The sequence below is a fragment of the Pteropus alecto genome, unplaced genomic scaffold, assembly GCF_000325575.1.
Source record: "Pteropus alecto unplaced genomic scaffold, ASM32557v1 scaffold13, whole genome shotgun sequence".
NCBI classification, from domain to species: Eukaryota; Metazoa; Chordata; class Mammalia; order Chiroptera; family Pteropodidae; genus Pteropus; species Pteropus alecto.
Window position 1 is genome coordinate 135940 of NW_006434373.1, and position 14965 is coordinate 150904.

General features: G+C 49.2%; 1 protein-coding gene across 1 annotated transcript in view; it reads left to right on the forward strand.

Annotated features, from left to right (window-relative positions):
- Positions 1-3921: 3921 nt before the first annotated feature.
- RASA3 (RAS p21 protein activator 3) overlaps positions 3922-14965 on the forward strand; it is a 114725-nt gene continuing 103681 nt past the window's right edge. The window contains exon 1 of the mRNA XM_006909339.3: positions 3922-4080. Coding sequence (XP_006909401.1) covers positions 4026-4080 — 55 coding nt within the window. The 5' untranslated portion in view covers positions 3922-4025. The remainder of the gene's footprint in view (positions 4081-14965) is intronic.

Below are 14965 nucleotides of genomic sequence, written 5' to 3' on the forward strand. Positions count from 1 at the left end.
CCAATGATTTCCAAATCTTATTGGCTTTACACAACAGAAGTTCATTTCTCACTTTTACAAAGGTGGCTGCCCTCTATATGTGGTGACTCAAGGGTCTAGGCTGCTTTTATCTTATCTCTGAGTTTCAAAATGAGGCCTCTCAATTGCTACAGCAAAAGAGAGAGACTGGAGAATCCCACAGTGGCTTTTCTCAGCTTCAAAACAGATGTAATGTCACTTCCTTTACATTTCTAGACAAATTCTTTTGTGAAGAACATAAATTTGAGAAAGCATGGTGCTTGCGCAGTTCTGTGGTGGTTGAATTTTGTTAAGAAAGTAATCCTGGAAGTATGCTGCATAGGTCTTCATGCTTCTTAGAGGGAGAGGCCCATGCTCAGAAACATCTTGCCTCACTGATATGGGGAGCCCCTGAATCTTCATAAATTTATTTCTTACCTTTTAGAGCACATGTATTTCAGAGCCACACATCTTATCAAAATCTCCGATGACTGCCAACTTCTTGCTCAACTAGCTGATTAAAATGATGTCATCAATATAGCAAACCAAACTGCTATTCTGTAGACTGTCCAGATAGATGGTCTAGATCTCTTTGGACTATATCATATCAGAGGGTGGAAAAACCCGATGGAGGTGAGATTCCTTATTCTGGATGGAGAAAAGTGCTTTTGCCAGCTGTATGGCCATAGTCCATGGACCAGAGACTGTGCTGATGTGGTCTGGCAGTGGCACTACAGCTGGCATTGCAGCTGCAGACAGGGCAACTGTGTCATTGGGTTTGTGATGTCCCATTGTCATCCTCTAGAATCTATTTGGTATAGGCAATGGGACTGGTGAATGAAATGACCCTTTAGGTTTTTAAGAACAGTATAGATCTTTTGCCCAGGATGTATTATTGCTTTTGGTTTTCCATCTTGGCACCCTACTTGGCCTTCCCTGCTGGGATAACGCTTAACTCACACATCAGGGAGCCAATGTGGTGTTCTGACAACTGTCACATATGTCCATACCAACTTTACATTTGATGCCAGGGGAAATGATCACTTGGTTGGTCAATGAATCCAGTGGACCAGCTGTGAGCCACTCCTGGACCTCACAAGTCCCACTCTAACGGGGGCACGATGACTCTTTGGGTGCCTGGGTACAAATGTCAACTCAGACCCTGAGACCAACAGCCCTCAAAATATCTAAGTGTTTTCCTTTTTCAGGTGTACAATTACCTGAGTAAATGGCCACAGTCCTCTTTGGGGGAAGTCCTAAGAGAATCCTTACCATATATACTTATAGCCAGGTCCTCTCTACCAGTCAGTGGGTTCTGAGGATGAGAAGTGGTTCGTGTCTGGAAACTGGGCAAGAGATTCTAATGTTTTATTGGGGCAACTTTCTTCAGCCTCCTGATACTTATCTTTGATTTCCTTTGTATAAATTGAGCAATACATGTGCTGGCTAGCTATTTGTCCTGCTCCCGATGCCATGTTCGGCTGACCATCTCTATAGCTCTTTGCAATTCAGGGTGTCACTCCAGTTTCGCTGCTCACTACAATAATTGCACCTACCTTGCTTCTGATGGTTAAATGTCGCAACCTGGCCCCTATTATGTCACCATCCAATCATCCTCATTGCTGTCAGGGAGCCCGATGCTCCCTGTAACAACATCTCTACCCTCAGCCCAGTCCTACAGTGGCCAGCCACTGCTGAGGATCTCACCAGCACATTCCTCATTACCTTTGTAAATGGGGTGTCCTCTGGGCTTCCCTAGTTTAGGTTTCTCGGTTTTATGGAGTATATTTACTCTCCTGTGCCACTTCTCAGAGCATTTGGATGCTTTCCTCTGCTGTCTGCCACGCCTATTTGGCATTTCCACCTCATTTAGTATGGGACATTACTTTCTATAAGCTTCCAAATGCCATACTGGCAGCGTGCAATCCTTAACAGGGTGCCAAACCCTGCATCATGGTTGAATGATCCCATATCAGTAAACTCTAACCTTGATCTACCTTTATGTTCTGCCTCCCCTGAATACAACATTCTCTGAATCTGGTCCTGCATTTATTTTCCCAGTTCCCACTGGCACAGATTTCCTCATCCTAAAGCTTCTTTGCAGATATGAACTTCCTCTTTTGTCAGGCCCAGCGCTTACCCAGCTGGGTGATGCAAGTGTTGTGGAGGAGTGAGCTGGAGGTAGACCATTGAGATGTTTTCATTGTCTTGCAGAGGTCTCCGCATCATCTTCAAGCACAGATAGTACTTGCTTTTAACAGGGAGAAGTGGGACACCTCTTCAAATCCAGGAAATTTAGGGAAATCTGGGATTCAAGATTGCTGAGTGCATTAGTCCAGACGACCCTCCCCCAAGTCTCAGAGTCTCTCTTCTCCACTACCAGGGTCCTGACTTTGGGTTGAGCATTCAATCTTTTCTCGAGTGCTGCTATCTTCATGATTACATCCTGGCTCTGATCCACAGCATTTTCTTTTCTTTTGGTTCTCTAGTTGCAGGAGATGAGGGTGTCTTTACATGGTATCAAGGAAGCTCTCACAATTTTCTTTAAATTGTGATCTTTTCATTGCCTTGTCCTCAGCAAGAGCCACCTGATTCCACAGTTCAGATAATTATTGCTTTTCTTAACCTCTACAGTGCCTGAGATACTGCACCTGCCAGTGTGTTTCCTCTCACAGACTTCCATTACAGCTCACCACTGCTAAAATATGGCAGCACTGCTGTGCCACCAGTGATGTGCCAGTGGGCATCCAGCTCTCAAATCTCACCACAGAGGCTGTTCCTATACACTCCTGGCCCCAACTGTCTTATGCTGGATTCCCCTAGAAACAGAGTCTGAGGCAGAGATCTATATGCAGGAGTTTATCAGTATTATTCTCAGAAAAAAAAAAGTCCTGTGAGCATTTGAGGGAAAAGGATTGGGTAGAGAAGCAGCTTAACCACAGTGCAGTTGCTACGGAAGCCTCAGCCAATCCTCTGAGAAGCTCAGGAGCGAGGGGTGCTATTCAGTTATCCTGATGGAGGCAAAGCCTTGGTCTTGAGGAAAGTCTGGATGGCGCACAACAGCACGCACTGCAGAAACCTTCCCAGGAGTTAGAGGCGGCAACACAGGGGTTTGAACCAAGGAGAAGCTGCTTTCTTAAATTCCATTTTAAACTACCAGTAAACACCACATATGAAGGTCTTGAGAGGATAAACTCGAGCAAATGATTGAGGAACTGGAAGAAGGCTCGAGGAGTTAGGGTAAAGAATGGTCCTTAATCCTTTCAACACACACCTAAGCATTTTTTTTTTTTTTTTTGGAAGTGAGGATACAGCAGTGAAAAGAACAGGCTCTATCTTTATTAAGCTTGTATTCTGGTATATGCAGGGTGTGTTTGCTTGTTGTTGTTGTTGTTTTGTTGTGTATCTATGAAGATAAAGGGGAGGAGGGAGGGAAGCGGAGAGGAAGTCAGGAGGACACTTTGAGATAGACAAGTAAATGAGGTGAGGAAGGGACCCTGCAGATGCCTGGGGGTCAGCGAGGGCAGACAGCGTTGCACTTGGCTCAGTCCCAGCATCCCCCCTCCCACTTCCCGCCCCGCCTGGTTCCCTTCCCCTACCAGCCAAGTTTCCCCCGCGCTCTGCCTCCCGCCGCCTCCAGTCCGGTCCCCTCTGCCCTGCCTCACCACCTCCTGCAGCCCCGCGCTTAATCCCTCGATAACCCCGCAACCCCTCAAGTCCTTTCATTCCTGGTCCCCTCCCCGACGCCCCCTCTCCGGGTCCCTTTGGATGCCTCTTTTGAGACAGACCCGCCCCTCTTCGGGACTTGTCCAATGGGCAGTTGAGATCGTGCTGTGGGACAAGCCACCTCTTCTCCGCCCCTCTGCGGGTCTTGGCCAATGGGGAGCTGGGCAGGGCCAATGGGCGGAGCCCGGCGACTGGGGCGCCCAGGACCTGCCGAGCGCAGGGTAGGGCGCTGAGCGCGGGTACTGCGCGGTCGCTCCGGCTCCGGCTGCTCCGCGGGGCTCGGCGCGCGGATTCCGCCCAGCATGGCGGTGGAGGAAGAGGGGCTCCGGGTCTTCCAGAGCGTGAAGATCAAGATCGGTGAGCGCCCGGGAGCCGGTAGAGACCGCGGGGTCTTTGAGGGTCTTGCGGCGGCGTCCCCAAGTCCCTGACTTGCTCTTGGAGATGCGCGCTCCCGGTCGAGGCCCCCATCCCACCTCCTGCGGACGGTCGGTCCGCCAGCCGCAGCCCCCTCCTCACCTCCCCCAGAGGACTGGCTGGGCCAAGCCGGGCCCCGCGGCTCCGGGGAACGCAGCTCTCCCGCCTTCCCTGCGTCGCTAGCGGCCCCAAGTCCCTGGAGGCGCATTGCGGGGGGTGGGGTCGCCTGTATGGAGGGGGAGGTGCGGTGCAGGACGCAGGTCCCGTCCCCGCTAGGAGTGTGTGCCTGCGTGCGTGCCTGTGTGTGCATGAGTGTGTGCATAAATGCGTGAGTGCGTGTGGTACTCTCTGGATGCGTGCATTTGAGGTGCCAAATTCACCGACCTCAGGGTTCGGCATCTCTCAGCTGCTGCACCAAGAAACTTCCTTTTCTTGGAACGTATAAGCTCTTCCACAGGTTTCCCCAAGGCCATGAGGCTGGGTCGGGCTGCTGACTGGTGTTTGTATGTGCACAGGTCCGTGTGGGTGGATGTGTGTGTTTTTGTGTATGCATGTGTCTCTGTGTGTGCACACATCTGTGTAGGTGAATGTGTATTTGTGTGTGCATATGTCTGGGTGTGAATGTGTGGCACTTACTCTGGCCTAGGGCTTCCTTAGAGCAGGAAGACACTGGGGCTACCCCTCCCCCACCTTCCATTGAGAACTGGCGGAGGGAGCTTTTGGCCACCAGGGCCTGCCATTCAGGCCATGTCACCGGGGAGGATTCTGCCTTTCTCAGTGGACTGAAGAGCTGGGGGAGGTAAATGAAATGCAGACTCTGGAGTGAGCTGGAGGGCTATATCTGGACTTCCTGGGTTTATCTGGAGAGATTTGCTTTTTCCCAGTTCTGTTTTATCTTAGGAGAGTGATGTGCAAGTTGGGCCCCCCTCCCTCTCTGCCTTCCTCAAACAAGAGCGGTGCCTGGAATTACCGTTACACACTAATGCCATAAATATGCTGGGTGAGAGGACAGTTCATGTTGGAGAGGGCTTCTGAGGACCCAGAGTGTCGCCATCCTCAGGGTCCTTCTCACCTCTTGAACTCCCTGTCCCTAGGAGAGCTCCACATTCCCATTTATTCCCGTGTAAAAAGGGCCACAGGGAACAGAGCCAGGCACCCAGTGACTGTTGCAATGTCAGTTGTTGATGACATTTGATGCTGCCTGAGGAATTCCAGCTACCCCAATTCAGCGTGTTGTTTCCTGTCTGCTTTATTTTGGTTTATGGATCATTGCTGAGATGCTGTTGATATTTGTCTCAGAAGCACTGCAGATAGGATGTGGCAGCACTTCAACCCTGAGGAGTCTGCCTGGAGAGAGAGGGTTTCTCTTGTTTACTTGGTTGAAATCTGCTGCTCACCACCTGAAGGGGGATTAGGGGAAAGTGTCTCTCTTAGGGTCCCCTCGATCAGGAGCCCTCACCCAATGCCTGGGTCCAGTGAGTTGTGTGGGGGATGTCACCCTGCAGGATTCCAGGTGCTTCCTTATCAAGGGGAGCAAGAAGGGGGCATTGGAGTGAGGGTGTGGCCGTGGGGGAAATGTGCCAGGCTTCTGGGAGCAGCAGGCTGGAATGGGTCTGGGTATAGTGTGGTCCAGGCCCAGCATGGCCAGCCCACCTCAGACTCTACTCAAGGAGGATTCTGGAATTGTGATTTGTTAAGCAGAGAGGATAGATTTCTATCCAGGATGGCATAATATGTGAAGCAGAAGAGTGAGGAGACACCTGAAGGTCCAGGAGAGCAGCTCTGCTGGCCTGTCAGTGCATGCTTGTAGGAGGGCTCTGGACCTCAACACAGGCGGGGGGTGGTGGGGAGGTCCCAGTGTGGAAGGAACGGGGTTAGAAGACGCTGCTGGGTTAGGCGTTCTCTCTTGTGTGCTCCCCTTTAAACAAGCGAGAGAAACAGTCGGTTCAGCTGAGGATTAGTGCAGTGACTGGAACATCTGCTGTCTTTAACTCCATGTGGGGACTGGGTATTGTTAAAACCTTTGGAGCCTCCTCACCTCCCTCCCATGTTTGGGGGCTACAGCAGTGAGGCAGAAACGCCTGTGCATCAGCCGTCCAACTTACTGGAGAGAAAACAGGGGCTCCTCAGGGAGAAAACAGGGGCTCTGAGAAGCCCCTGTTTTCTCGCCTGTCTGAGGGTCTTCACCTACAGCGCTGGGCTGCAAGAGGGAGACATCTGTGACTGGCCTTTGTAGCTGGAGGCATTCAGAGAGCCAGGGCCTACAGAGGGCACAGGCAGGGTACCTCCTGCATCTGAGTGCAGAAATGGTCAAGGCTGTGCTGCTGAGTTAGAGCCTGGGCTGGAAACCCCGAAGGTGTACTGTGGGTGGGCTGGTTTGGGGGCTTAGTCTCAATTAACTAGAGGGAATGTTCGTTAGTAGAATGGGATGATGATGATGATCCTGAGCATGGTAAGTGGTATGCTGATTTCTTTCTTTAGTCCTCTGTGGCCAGTCTTGGCTCTGACTTGCCTGAATGCCCTGGTCTTGAAGACATGATGATGAGGGACACAGCAGTTGATACAGAGGAGGGGCAGACATGCATGAGTCACTGCACACACAGTCACATGCACACTCGCCTCTCCTTGTTCGGAGACACTGGCGGGCCATCCATTCATCTCTAAGCCTTCTCTCCAGGCTAGCTGGCTGCATGCCCCATGTCTGCTGTTGGCTTGCTGGATGACCCAGGGCAAGTGTCCTCCCCTTTCATAGACTCTTTTTTCCATTTGCAAAATGCAGGCTATTATTGTCTACTGCATCCGGTGGGAGATTACAAGACAGTGTTGTTCAGGCTTACATTAATGCCCGCCCCCTCACTCCTAGAAAAAGACAAAAGGAAAAATTCTCCCTAAAGTTATACTAGTAAGCAATACCACTACTGTTGCTAAGAAAAAAAGGCAGAACATTTTGGAGGGGATGAAGAGATTTTTAGGTATGAGAGCCTTGGCCTTTTAGTTCTTAAACAGTTTTGGAAAGTGTGATGGTGCTTGGTCTCATTGAGAGACAAAACTTGGGGAAAATAGGAGGAATCTCTTCCTTTTTTCTTCTTCCCCTTTCTTTTTTCTTCTACCTTTTGCAAATGAGACAATACATAAGAAAGTGCCAAATAAAAGGGAGGTATTTTTATTGTAACTATTTTGAATCCTTGTCTTGAAGAACCTGTTGTTTTCTACACTTAAATCTTTCAGAGTTATTTTGGATAGTTCTACTGGACACTTAAAAATCTTAAACATTGTCTGTCTTTGGTACCAGTTATTACTGTTTTTACACCAATATCTCATGTCGTGTAAGACTGACCGCACTTCCTATGAGATGGCTACTTTGAGGAAGTGTGTTCTTCTGACTTTCCATGAGTCAGGACTTCAGCGCTGGAAGGGAAGCAACTTGAAGATTTGTAGGCACTGATTGGGGGAAGAACCCACAATGAGAGCACATCTGCTGGGCAGTGTTATTTTGGACCCAGCACTCCTTTAGGCATTGTGAGATAGCTTTACTTCCCAGTGATTATTTTTCTTTTTTCCTTAATAGTTAGTACTCTTTTTTAAGTGTCATCTTATATCTCGGAAAATGTTTCTGTTTAAGAGCAAAAGTATTTCTCTCAAGCTAAAAAATATCCTGGCCTTGTAATTCGGAGTGAGAAAAGCCCTCTTGCTGTTATTGGTTTTCATCATGAGCCTGAGGGTGCGGTTTGGATCTTTTTGGTGTGTTGGTGTGTGTGTCTCATGTAAGGTCGAGCTCCGCCTGGTTCCTTGCTGCAAGACTCCCTCTGACCGGTCTCTCCCTTCTCCTTGGATCCAGTGCACTGCGCACGGAGCAAGCTCTCATGGTCCTTCTCTGTAAGAGCAGAGCTTGTCCACCAAGAAGGGCGATGACAGTCCGGGTTCAGCATGAGCACATCTGAACTGATAGTTCCCCCCCGCCCCGATTCAGCACAATGTGGCCGTGTGGGGGGGGCCTGCCCCAGCGGTTACCTATCCTCCCTCCACCTAGTTGTAAACATAATCCCTCTAGAAGCAGGAGGTCCCTCAGGGTGCCTAGAGAGAGGAGGACAGGGAACTGTGGCTGAGGGTCCCTAGTCTGTGCCTCCCTTGGCCATTCTGCTGGCGAGGAGGGGGCATGGTGAAAATGCCCAGATCGCAGTGGTTGGAATCTCAGGGTTCTAGGTCCACTCTGCTAAAAGTGTTGTATGTAACCCGATTTCCTTCATGGGAAACAGTAGTGTGCTTGTCACAGGGTCTTGTAAGGATCAGATGAAGTGGTGGTCCTCCTGTTAAAAAAGTTAAAATAGTTACTTGTAGTGTCTTCACAGGGCTAAGAAGAAATTGTTTTCTCAATTAGAGAAAATATTTTGTGAATTTAAGGGAGCCATATAAGTGACATTAGGTTTTTTTGTGCGCGTGCGCATGTGTGTGTGCGTGTGTGTGTGTGTTTGAGAGTGTAATGGAGGGGCCGGGGGGGCCGCACGTGGTTCTTGGCATCAGGGATTTTATATTCTCTTGAGCTTTTTGATGCTAAAATTAACCTGGATATTTTATTAACCGAGCTCAGCTAGCTGCCTGTGTTATTTTTAACCTCTAAGGACTAATGTGCAAAACTGGGCTTATGCCTGGGGAGCAGCCGGGCTCCGGGCCAGGGGTGATTTCAGCCCGTGGCTCCAGGTTTTGCCTGGGAAGGGGGTGGGTTTGCTGTGTATGTGCGTGGGGGTAGAGAGGGATACAGACGTTAAGTAGATAGTTCGTGGGTATTATCTCATTATAATTTAAATTCTCACAACTCCATGACATTGACATTGAGGAAGGGGACTTGTAGAACTTATTAAATAACCTGCTCAAAGTCACCCAGCCTGGAATAGTGGAACTGGGATTTGAACCCATGTTTGCTCGATGCCAACATTCTTGTTTTCCTCACCACTTAATACTGTCTGTCTTTCCTTTCTCCATGATCTTGGATTTGAATGGCGGTGGTGGTGGTGGTGGTTGAGGGATGGGGGCTAGTGAAGGGCTGGGAAAGAGAGAAGTGGCCACTTTTGGGGACAGGAAGTGGTCAGTATTCATGAGGGAGGGACCAGGGCTGCTGGCTCTTGTGGGCAAACATCGGGGAGTGCTGGCCTTGGCGGTCACTGACCATGGGGCGCTGGAGTAGGAGTTGGAGAGGAAAGAAATTGTGAAGATGTGATCTTGAACTGAATGCAGAAACTCAGAGATGATTCTTTGAGCAGGGCCATCGGCAACCCATACAGCCCCCCATGGACGTTAGAATAGGTGTCGGGCAGGTGAGCCCAGCGTGTGCTCCTGAGGAGGCCCTGTAGACAGAATCGCTTGGTTGGAATATAACATTCAGTAGAAACGTTTAGATTTGCCTCTCTGAACACTCACACCTTCCTGAAGGTGCTTGGGGGATGAGAACGTTGGCGCATCATGTCTTAGTCAGAAGACGTGCACATGTTTAGAAAGGCAGTGGATGTATTCACTGGGGCAACCAGAAGTAGTAGCTGCTAACGCCTGAGAAGTGAGGTTTGCAAGTCGGATTTCATGCTTCCAGGTGCCCTTGAAGATGGTAAGGCTGCTGTGGTCACAGATGGAGCCATCAGGCCGTCGTGGGGACAAGAGCCCCTGGGAACCAGCTGAGGAGAGGAGGATATAACTAACTACACTTGGAATTGGAGACCCAAGACTAAGTCACAGCTATGTTTCTCGCTAATTCCGCAACTTCAGACAAATCCAAGTTCTCTCTGCCTCTCAGTTTCTTTGATCTTTTTTGCGGAGCTTAACGACTTGTGTGAACAAAGATACTTCCACTGCTCCGATCTTTATTGATAGATGTTCTGCTAGTGTAATTTTGAAGCTATTTGTTATGTTAATCTTGTAACAAATTAGAGTTCCCACTAAACAAATACATCAGTAAGAGATAGCCACACCTGTGTGCTCGCAGGTGGGCAAGGGCAAGCATCTGGGAACAGTAGCCCTGAGCCTGCCGTGAAGAGTTTGGAGAAGGGAGGAATGATTGTGTGATGCAGAGCTGGGTGGGAAGAGTGGGGCACATGGATGGGCCTTATGAGGGCTTGGACATCGCATTCTGCAGGTGCTGGTCACCCCTGGAGGGTCCGAGGTGAGAGAGGAGATATAAGATCACAGCACTTGAGCATGGGGTCGTCACTGGTTGTCTAGTCTTTTCACCCTAATGTCAGGGTGGGGTTCTGTACTCAGCCCAAAAAAGAAAGAGCTTGCAGCACGACTGAATGTACTAACTTTGACCAGTGATTAGAGATGTACGGGGATGTTCGTTGCAGAACCACTACAGTCAGGGGTTAAATGAACAAATAGCAAAAGTGAAAACAAAGTAAATGCCAGTTGAAAGGGTGATTATATTACGGTGCCTCTATAGTGTGGAATATTATGCAGCATTCAGAGGAATGAATTAGAGCCAGGCCAGGCCACATGACATCCAAGAAGTTCCATGGGGTATGACTAGAAAGAAAAGCAAAATGCAGAAAGTCTATCTAAGATTATCCTGTTAAAGAATAATAAAACCCAGATAATGTGCAGATGTGGAAATTAGGACCTATACAAGTCCATCAGTCAGACTCCCTGTGGTGGGGCTGTGGGGCTGCTAGAGGAATAGGGAAACAAGAGAGAAAAGGTCTGTTTTGAAAAAGCTAGGACATTACTGTTATGCATGGACGTGCAATTTTGTATATAGATAGGTGAATGGAGAGTTTAAAAACACAACTTTAAAAATGGAACGAATAACATTCTGTAGAGGAACCAAGGCCCAGAAAGATGAAACGATTTACTTGGATCGCAGAAGGCTCGCTCGTACAGGAAAGACGTGGGAGAGATGAGAGCGAGGCTGCCCTTGGAGTACAGAAATGAGTAACGAGCTGGAGCACAGAGGGGCCGGCTCATGAGAGGGTCCTCGGACCAGCTCAGATATGCCAAGTGGGATTGGCGCTCAGCTGCTGTGTTCAGGAATCTCTAACACGGGTGAAAGGGAACTTAAATCCTGTCATCCACAGCAGATGACCCGGTGCTTTTCTTTAAGTGTGAGGCAGCTTTCAAAATTAACAGCTAACACGTCCAAACTTTGTTATAAATGCAAGTCCCATGATCATCCTTAGAAATAAGGAGATGAGTGTCTCCCAATTCTTGGCTTCCCAGATCACTCCGGGCTGGAACCCGGGAAGTGGTTCTTCTCACAAGAGGGTTGTTAGGTCAAACTTAAGGCCCACCCGGGGATCAGAGTGTCTGGGGAGCTTTTGGTTTGAGTGTTTTTTTTTTTTATCTTTGCTGGAAATAATGGATTATCAAGATGACCGTGGGATCAGAGATAGTGATTCCTTGTTCTGTGAGTGTCTGAAAATACTGGGCGTGTTTCTGCACGCAGGGCTGCATTCCCCTGGGGCCGTAGCTCTATCTGGCCTGAAATTTGGTATTGTCAGTTTCAGTTTTTGAGTAAGTTTGAGCTCCACGTTGGGAATAGTCAGCGTCCCGCTACGAGCACAGTTGGTAAATGCTGCATCTCAAACGTCTGAAACACGCTGCGTGGGTCAGCGTGCTCCTAGGAGGATCGAGAGGAGGCTGAAAGCCGCACTCAGGGTTACCGGGTCAATCAGAACCTTTTCTGGAAGCAGAACACTGCCCTCACTCTTAGGTCAAAGAACGATTCTCGTGTCTGTGTTTTCCTCTTCACGTTGTTTCTGTTCCTGTTATCTGAATAATTTCCAAAATGTAAAAAATCATTCTTTCTTGGCCCCCAGTTGCCAATGGGATAAAATCCAGAGGTAAACTAAGTCGCCGCGTCTTTCTTAGACCCGGGGTGATTCAGAGCCTGGAGACTCGTGTCAGCAGCGGTGCTTTCCTAGCTAGGTGACTACGTCTCCCTGTGTATTGGGTAGCAACGCTTTCTGCTCAGCAGCCACAAGTGTTGGCTGGTGACTCTTTCAGCACCAGGACCAAGTCTCCAGACCTTGCCTGAGAACCATCTTCCTCCTTTGCCAGTGTCTGGGGCTGACAGGATTCTGGGATTCGGTTCAGGCTTCTGGATTCTTCAGGACATTTAACAGAGTTGAGAGTGCTAATTATAAATGTATCTCTTTCTGGAGACTTGTTTGTGGACACATAGTTTCGAAAGTCACTGGGTAGGTCCAATTAGGTGTGATCTGTGTGCAGGCCACTAGAGTCAGGGCCAGTTTCTCCTTTCTTGTCGTGTCCATTCTAAGAAGCCACACAGAGTAACCCCCAGTGATCCCCACACAGTCAAGCCTATCAGATAGTTGAGGATGCTACATGCACCTTGAAATCTCTTTAGCTTCATTTTGTGTTTTTTTTTTCTTCTGAAGAAAAAATTTTCATTTTCCTTGTTTAGCTCTTGTGGTTTCTCCTTTCGGTTCTAAACCCACTCCTGGGCGGTACCAGAGCATCCAGTTGGTTTGATTTTGTGTGCTCTGTTCATTCTCACTCCGCCAGATCAGGCATTGCTTAGGGAGCCGTGGACACGCGGAGTGCAACAGAGTTGGCTCCTGTAGGATAGTGTCATGTCAGAACCTAGCACCCCTTCTGTGCAGGGCGCCTCTCAAGGTCACACAGCAGGAGAGGTTGTGAGTGCCTAAGTTGTCCTGTGATGAACTTATAATTACCCAGACTCGGGCGCTCCTGTGGTTAGCGAGGAACAGCTTGCTTGGGTGTGTATCAAATCACTTCCTCAAATAGGAGATAGCTGGTTTCCCACCGAGGACTTCTTCTTAGTGAATCTTGAAATGAACATTTAAGGGACTTAGCGGAGCGACACTTTTACGTGGACCTGTGGTCCTCGAGAGGCTAGGACAGCTGTAGAGTGGGGCAGGAGAGTGGTTCAGCTCCAGGCCTCCAAGTCTCTGGGCATCTGCTTATATCGGCCCATCTAAATTGGAGCTTTGAGGCTGGGGTAACACTGTGGTACAGAGCTATTAGCAGAGATTGAGGAATATGAACTAGTTCCAGGAATTTCATCAATGTGCAGACCCCAGGGGACGTGGCCAAACCAACTTCTTATTTAGAGATCTGGGTGGGATGCTGTGACTGGCTGGTTTTCCCATGGCCTTTAGGATAGGGGCCGGGCTGGGGAATTCCAGATCGCTGGGGACTGGGCTGGCATGCCAGCCTTCTCAGGAGGCCCTGCTGGCCTTTCCTGGGGCCGACAACATTAAATGGTTTTTAACTTAGGATCGAACAACTGGATATTTTATATACTTTATAGGGGTGAGTTTCAAGGGCAGTGAACTCTGCCTATCTGATGTTCACATGGGAAACACATACCACCAACACACAGTATGTCCAGGAGTTGGTCAGGGCTTACGGAGGAGTGAAGCGTTTGAGGTCCTCCCTCAGGCTGCACCCTGTGAAGCAGAGGGTTTAAGTTGATGGAGGGAGTTGTTCATCTTTACCTTCTTAGTCTGTCTCCTCTTATCGTGCAAACACACTCAGGCACATGTGTACACAGTACACACACAGGCACACTCATAGATGCATACACACAAACATGCATGTGCGCACACATGGTCACACAGAGGTACATGTACACACACGTGCGCACACGCACATGCACATGTGTACACACAAACTCAGGCACATGCACACACATGTGCGCACACACACATGTACACATGCACACAATGCTGTGTGCCCAGTATGGTGGTGGAATGGAGGCGTAAGGCAGGCTCACAGCGGCTCTTTCTAGCTATTCCGTTCTATCTGAGATCCGTGGCACCAGGGAACTGGCCTTGGGTGCCAGAGTAAGATGTGTAGAGTTTCAAAATTGTCCCTGTTTCTCAAGCAAGCCTTAATCTTTTTTGCGGGCCTGACGTGGTGGAGGCCGCAGACACTGCAGATAGTCATGTGACTCATCGCCAGGGGGCCTGATCCCCAGGGGGTCTGTGGGTGTGTGTTTGGGAACACCTGCAGTCTGAGAGCCTCGAGGGCTGCTCGGGGAGGATCCCACTGCCTGTCCTGGGGCCTTGCTGCTGGGACACCTGCCTTTTCACTTTCTATGACTTGAGAATTTTTTCTGCCATCGTTTTTGATTTTTTAATATTTTATATTTCTATCAGAAACTTTTCCCTTTTTAGACTCGCACCTGGGGTTTTTCTTATAGCTTTTTTCCCTGTTTGTTTCTGGACTGTTCTCAGTTGGCTGCAGTCGGGTGGGAGTTCTCAGTCCTTGACCAGCTCTAAGGACTCCTGGCTGAGTTGTGATGTTCCGGAGAATATATTGGAATTCAAGTGGGAGGGACATTATTCTAGGGAGAAACATGAAAAGAAAACCACTGCAAATGATGGTACTTGAGCTGTCAGAAGTGACCAGTGGCCCACCTCACCTCATGGATGTCTGTTCCTTGCAGGATAACATGGTCTGGTGACAGTAAGAGGAAGGTGATCCTGGGGCAATTCTGTAGGTTTTGATGAGAAGTTCCTTCCACTTGTTAACTTGGGGCAGGCTCAGAGCGAGTTTGTATACAGGCCCTTTTTCATACCAGGCAAACCCTGGAACTAACTAGCTTGCTTATGCGAGAGCCCCTAGCTTGCTGGCCTCGGTGGGCGGACGCCTCCCTTGAAAGGGGGAGGCCTTGCCTGGTGGGATTCCCGCCAAGCTGGGTGGGCTACAGATGGCTCGATTGTCCCCTTGCAGTTGCAGTTACATAGTGATGACTCCCTAAGAAATCACGGGAGACGATGGTCAGAAGATGTCTTGCGGCTTCCTGAGCCCCCCCGGCTGGCTCCATCCATCTGGAATCTGCTGCATTCCTTTCTCTGTT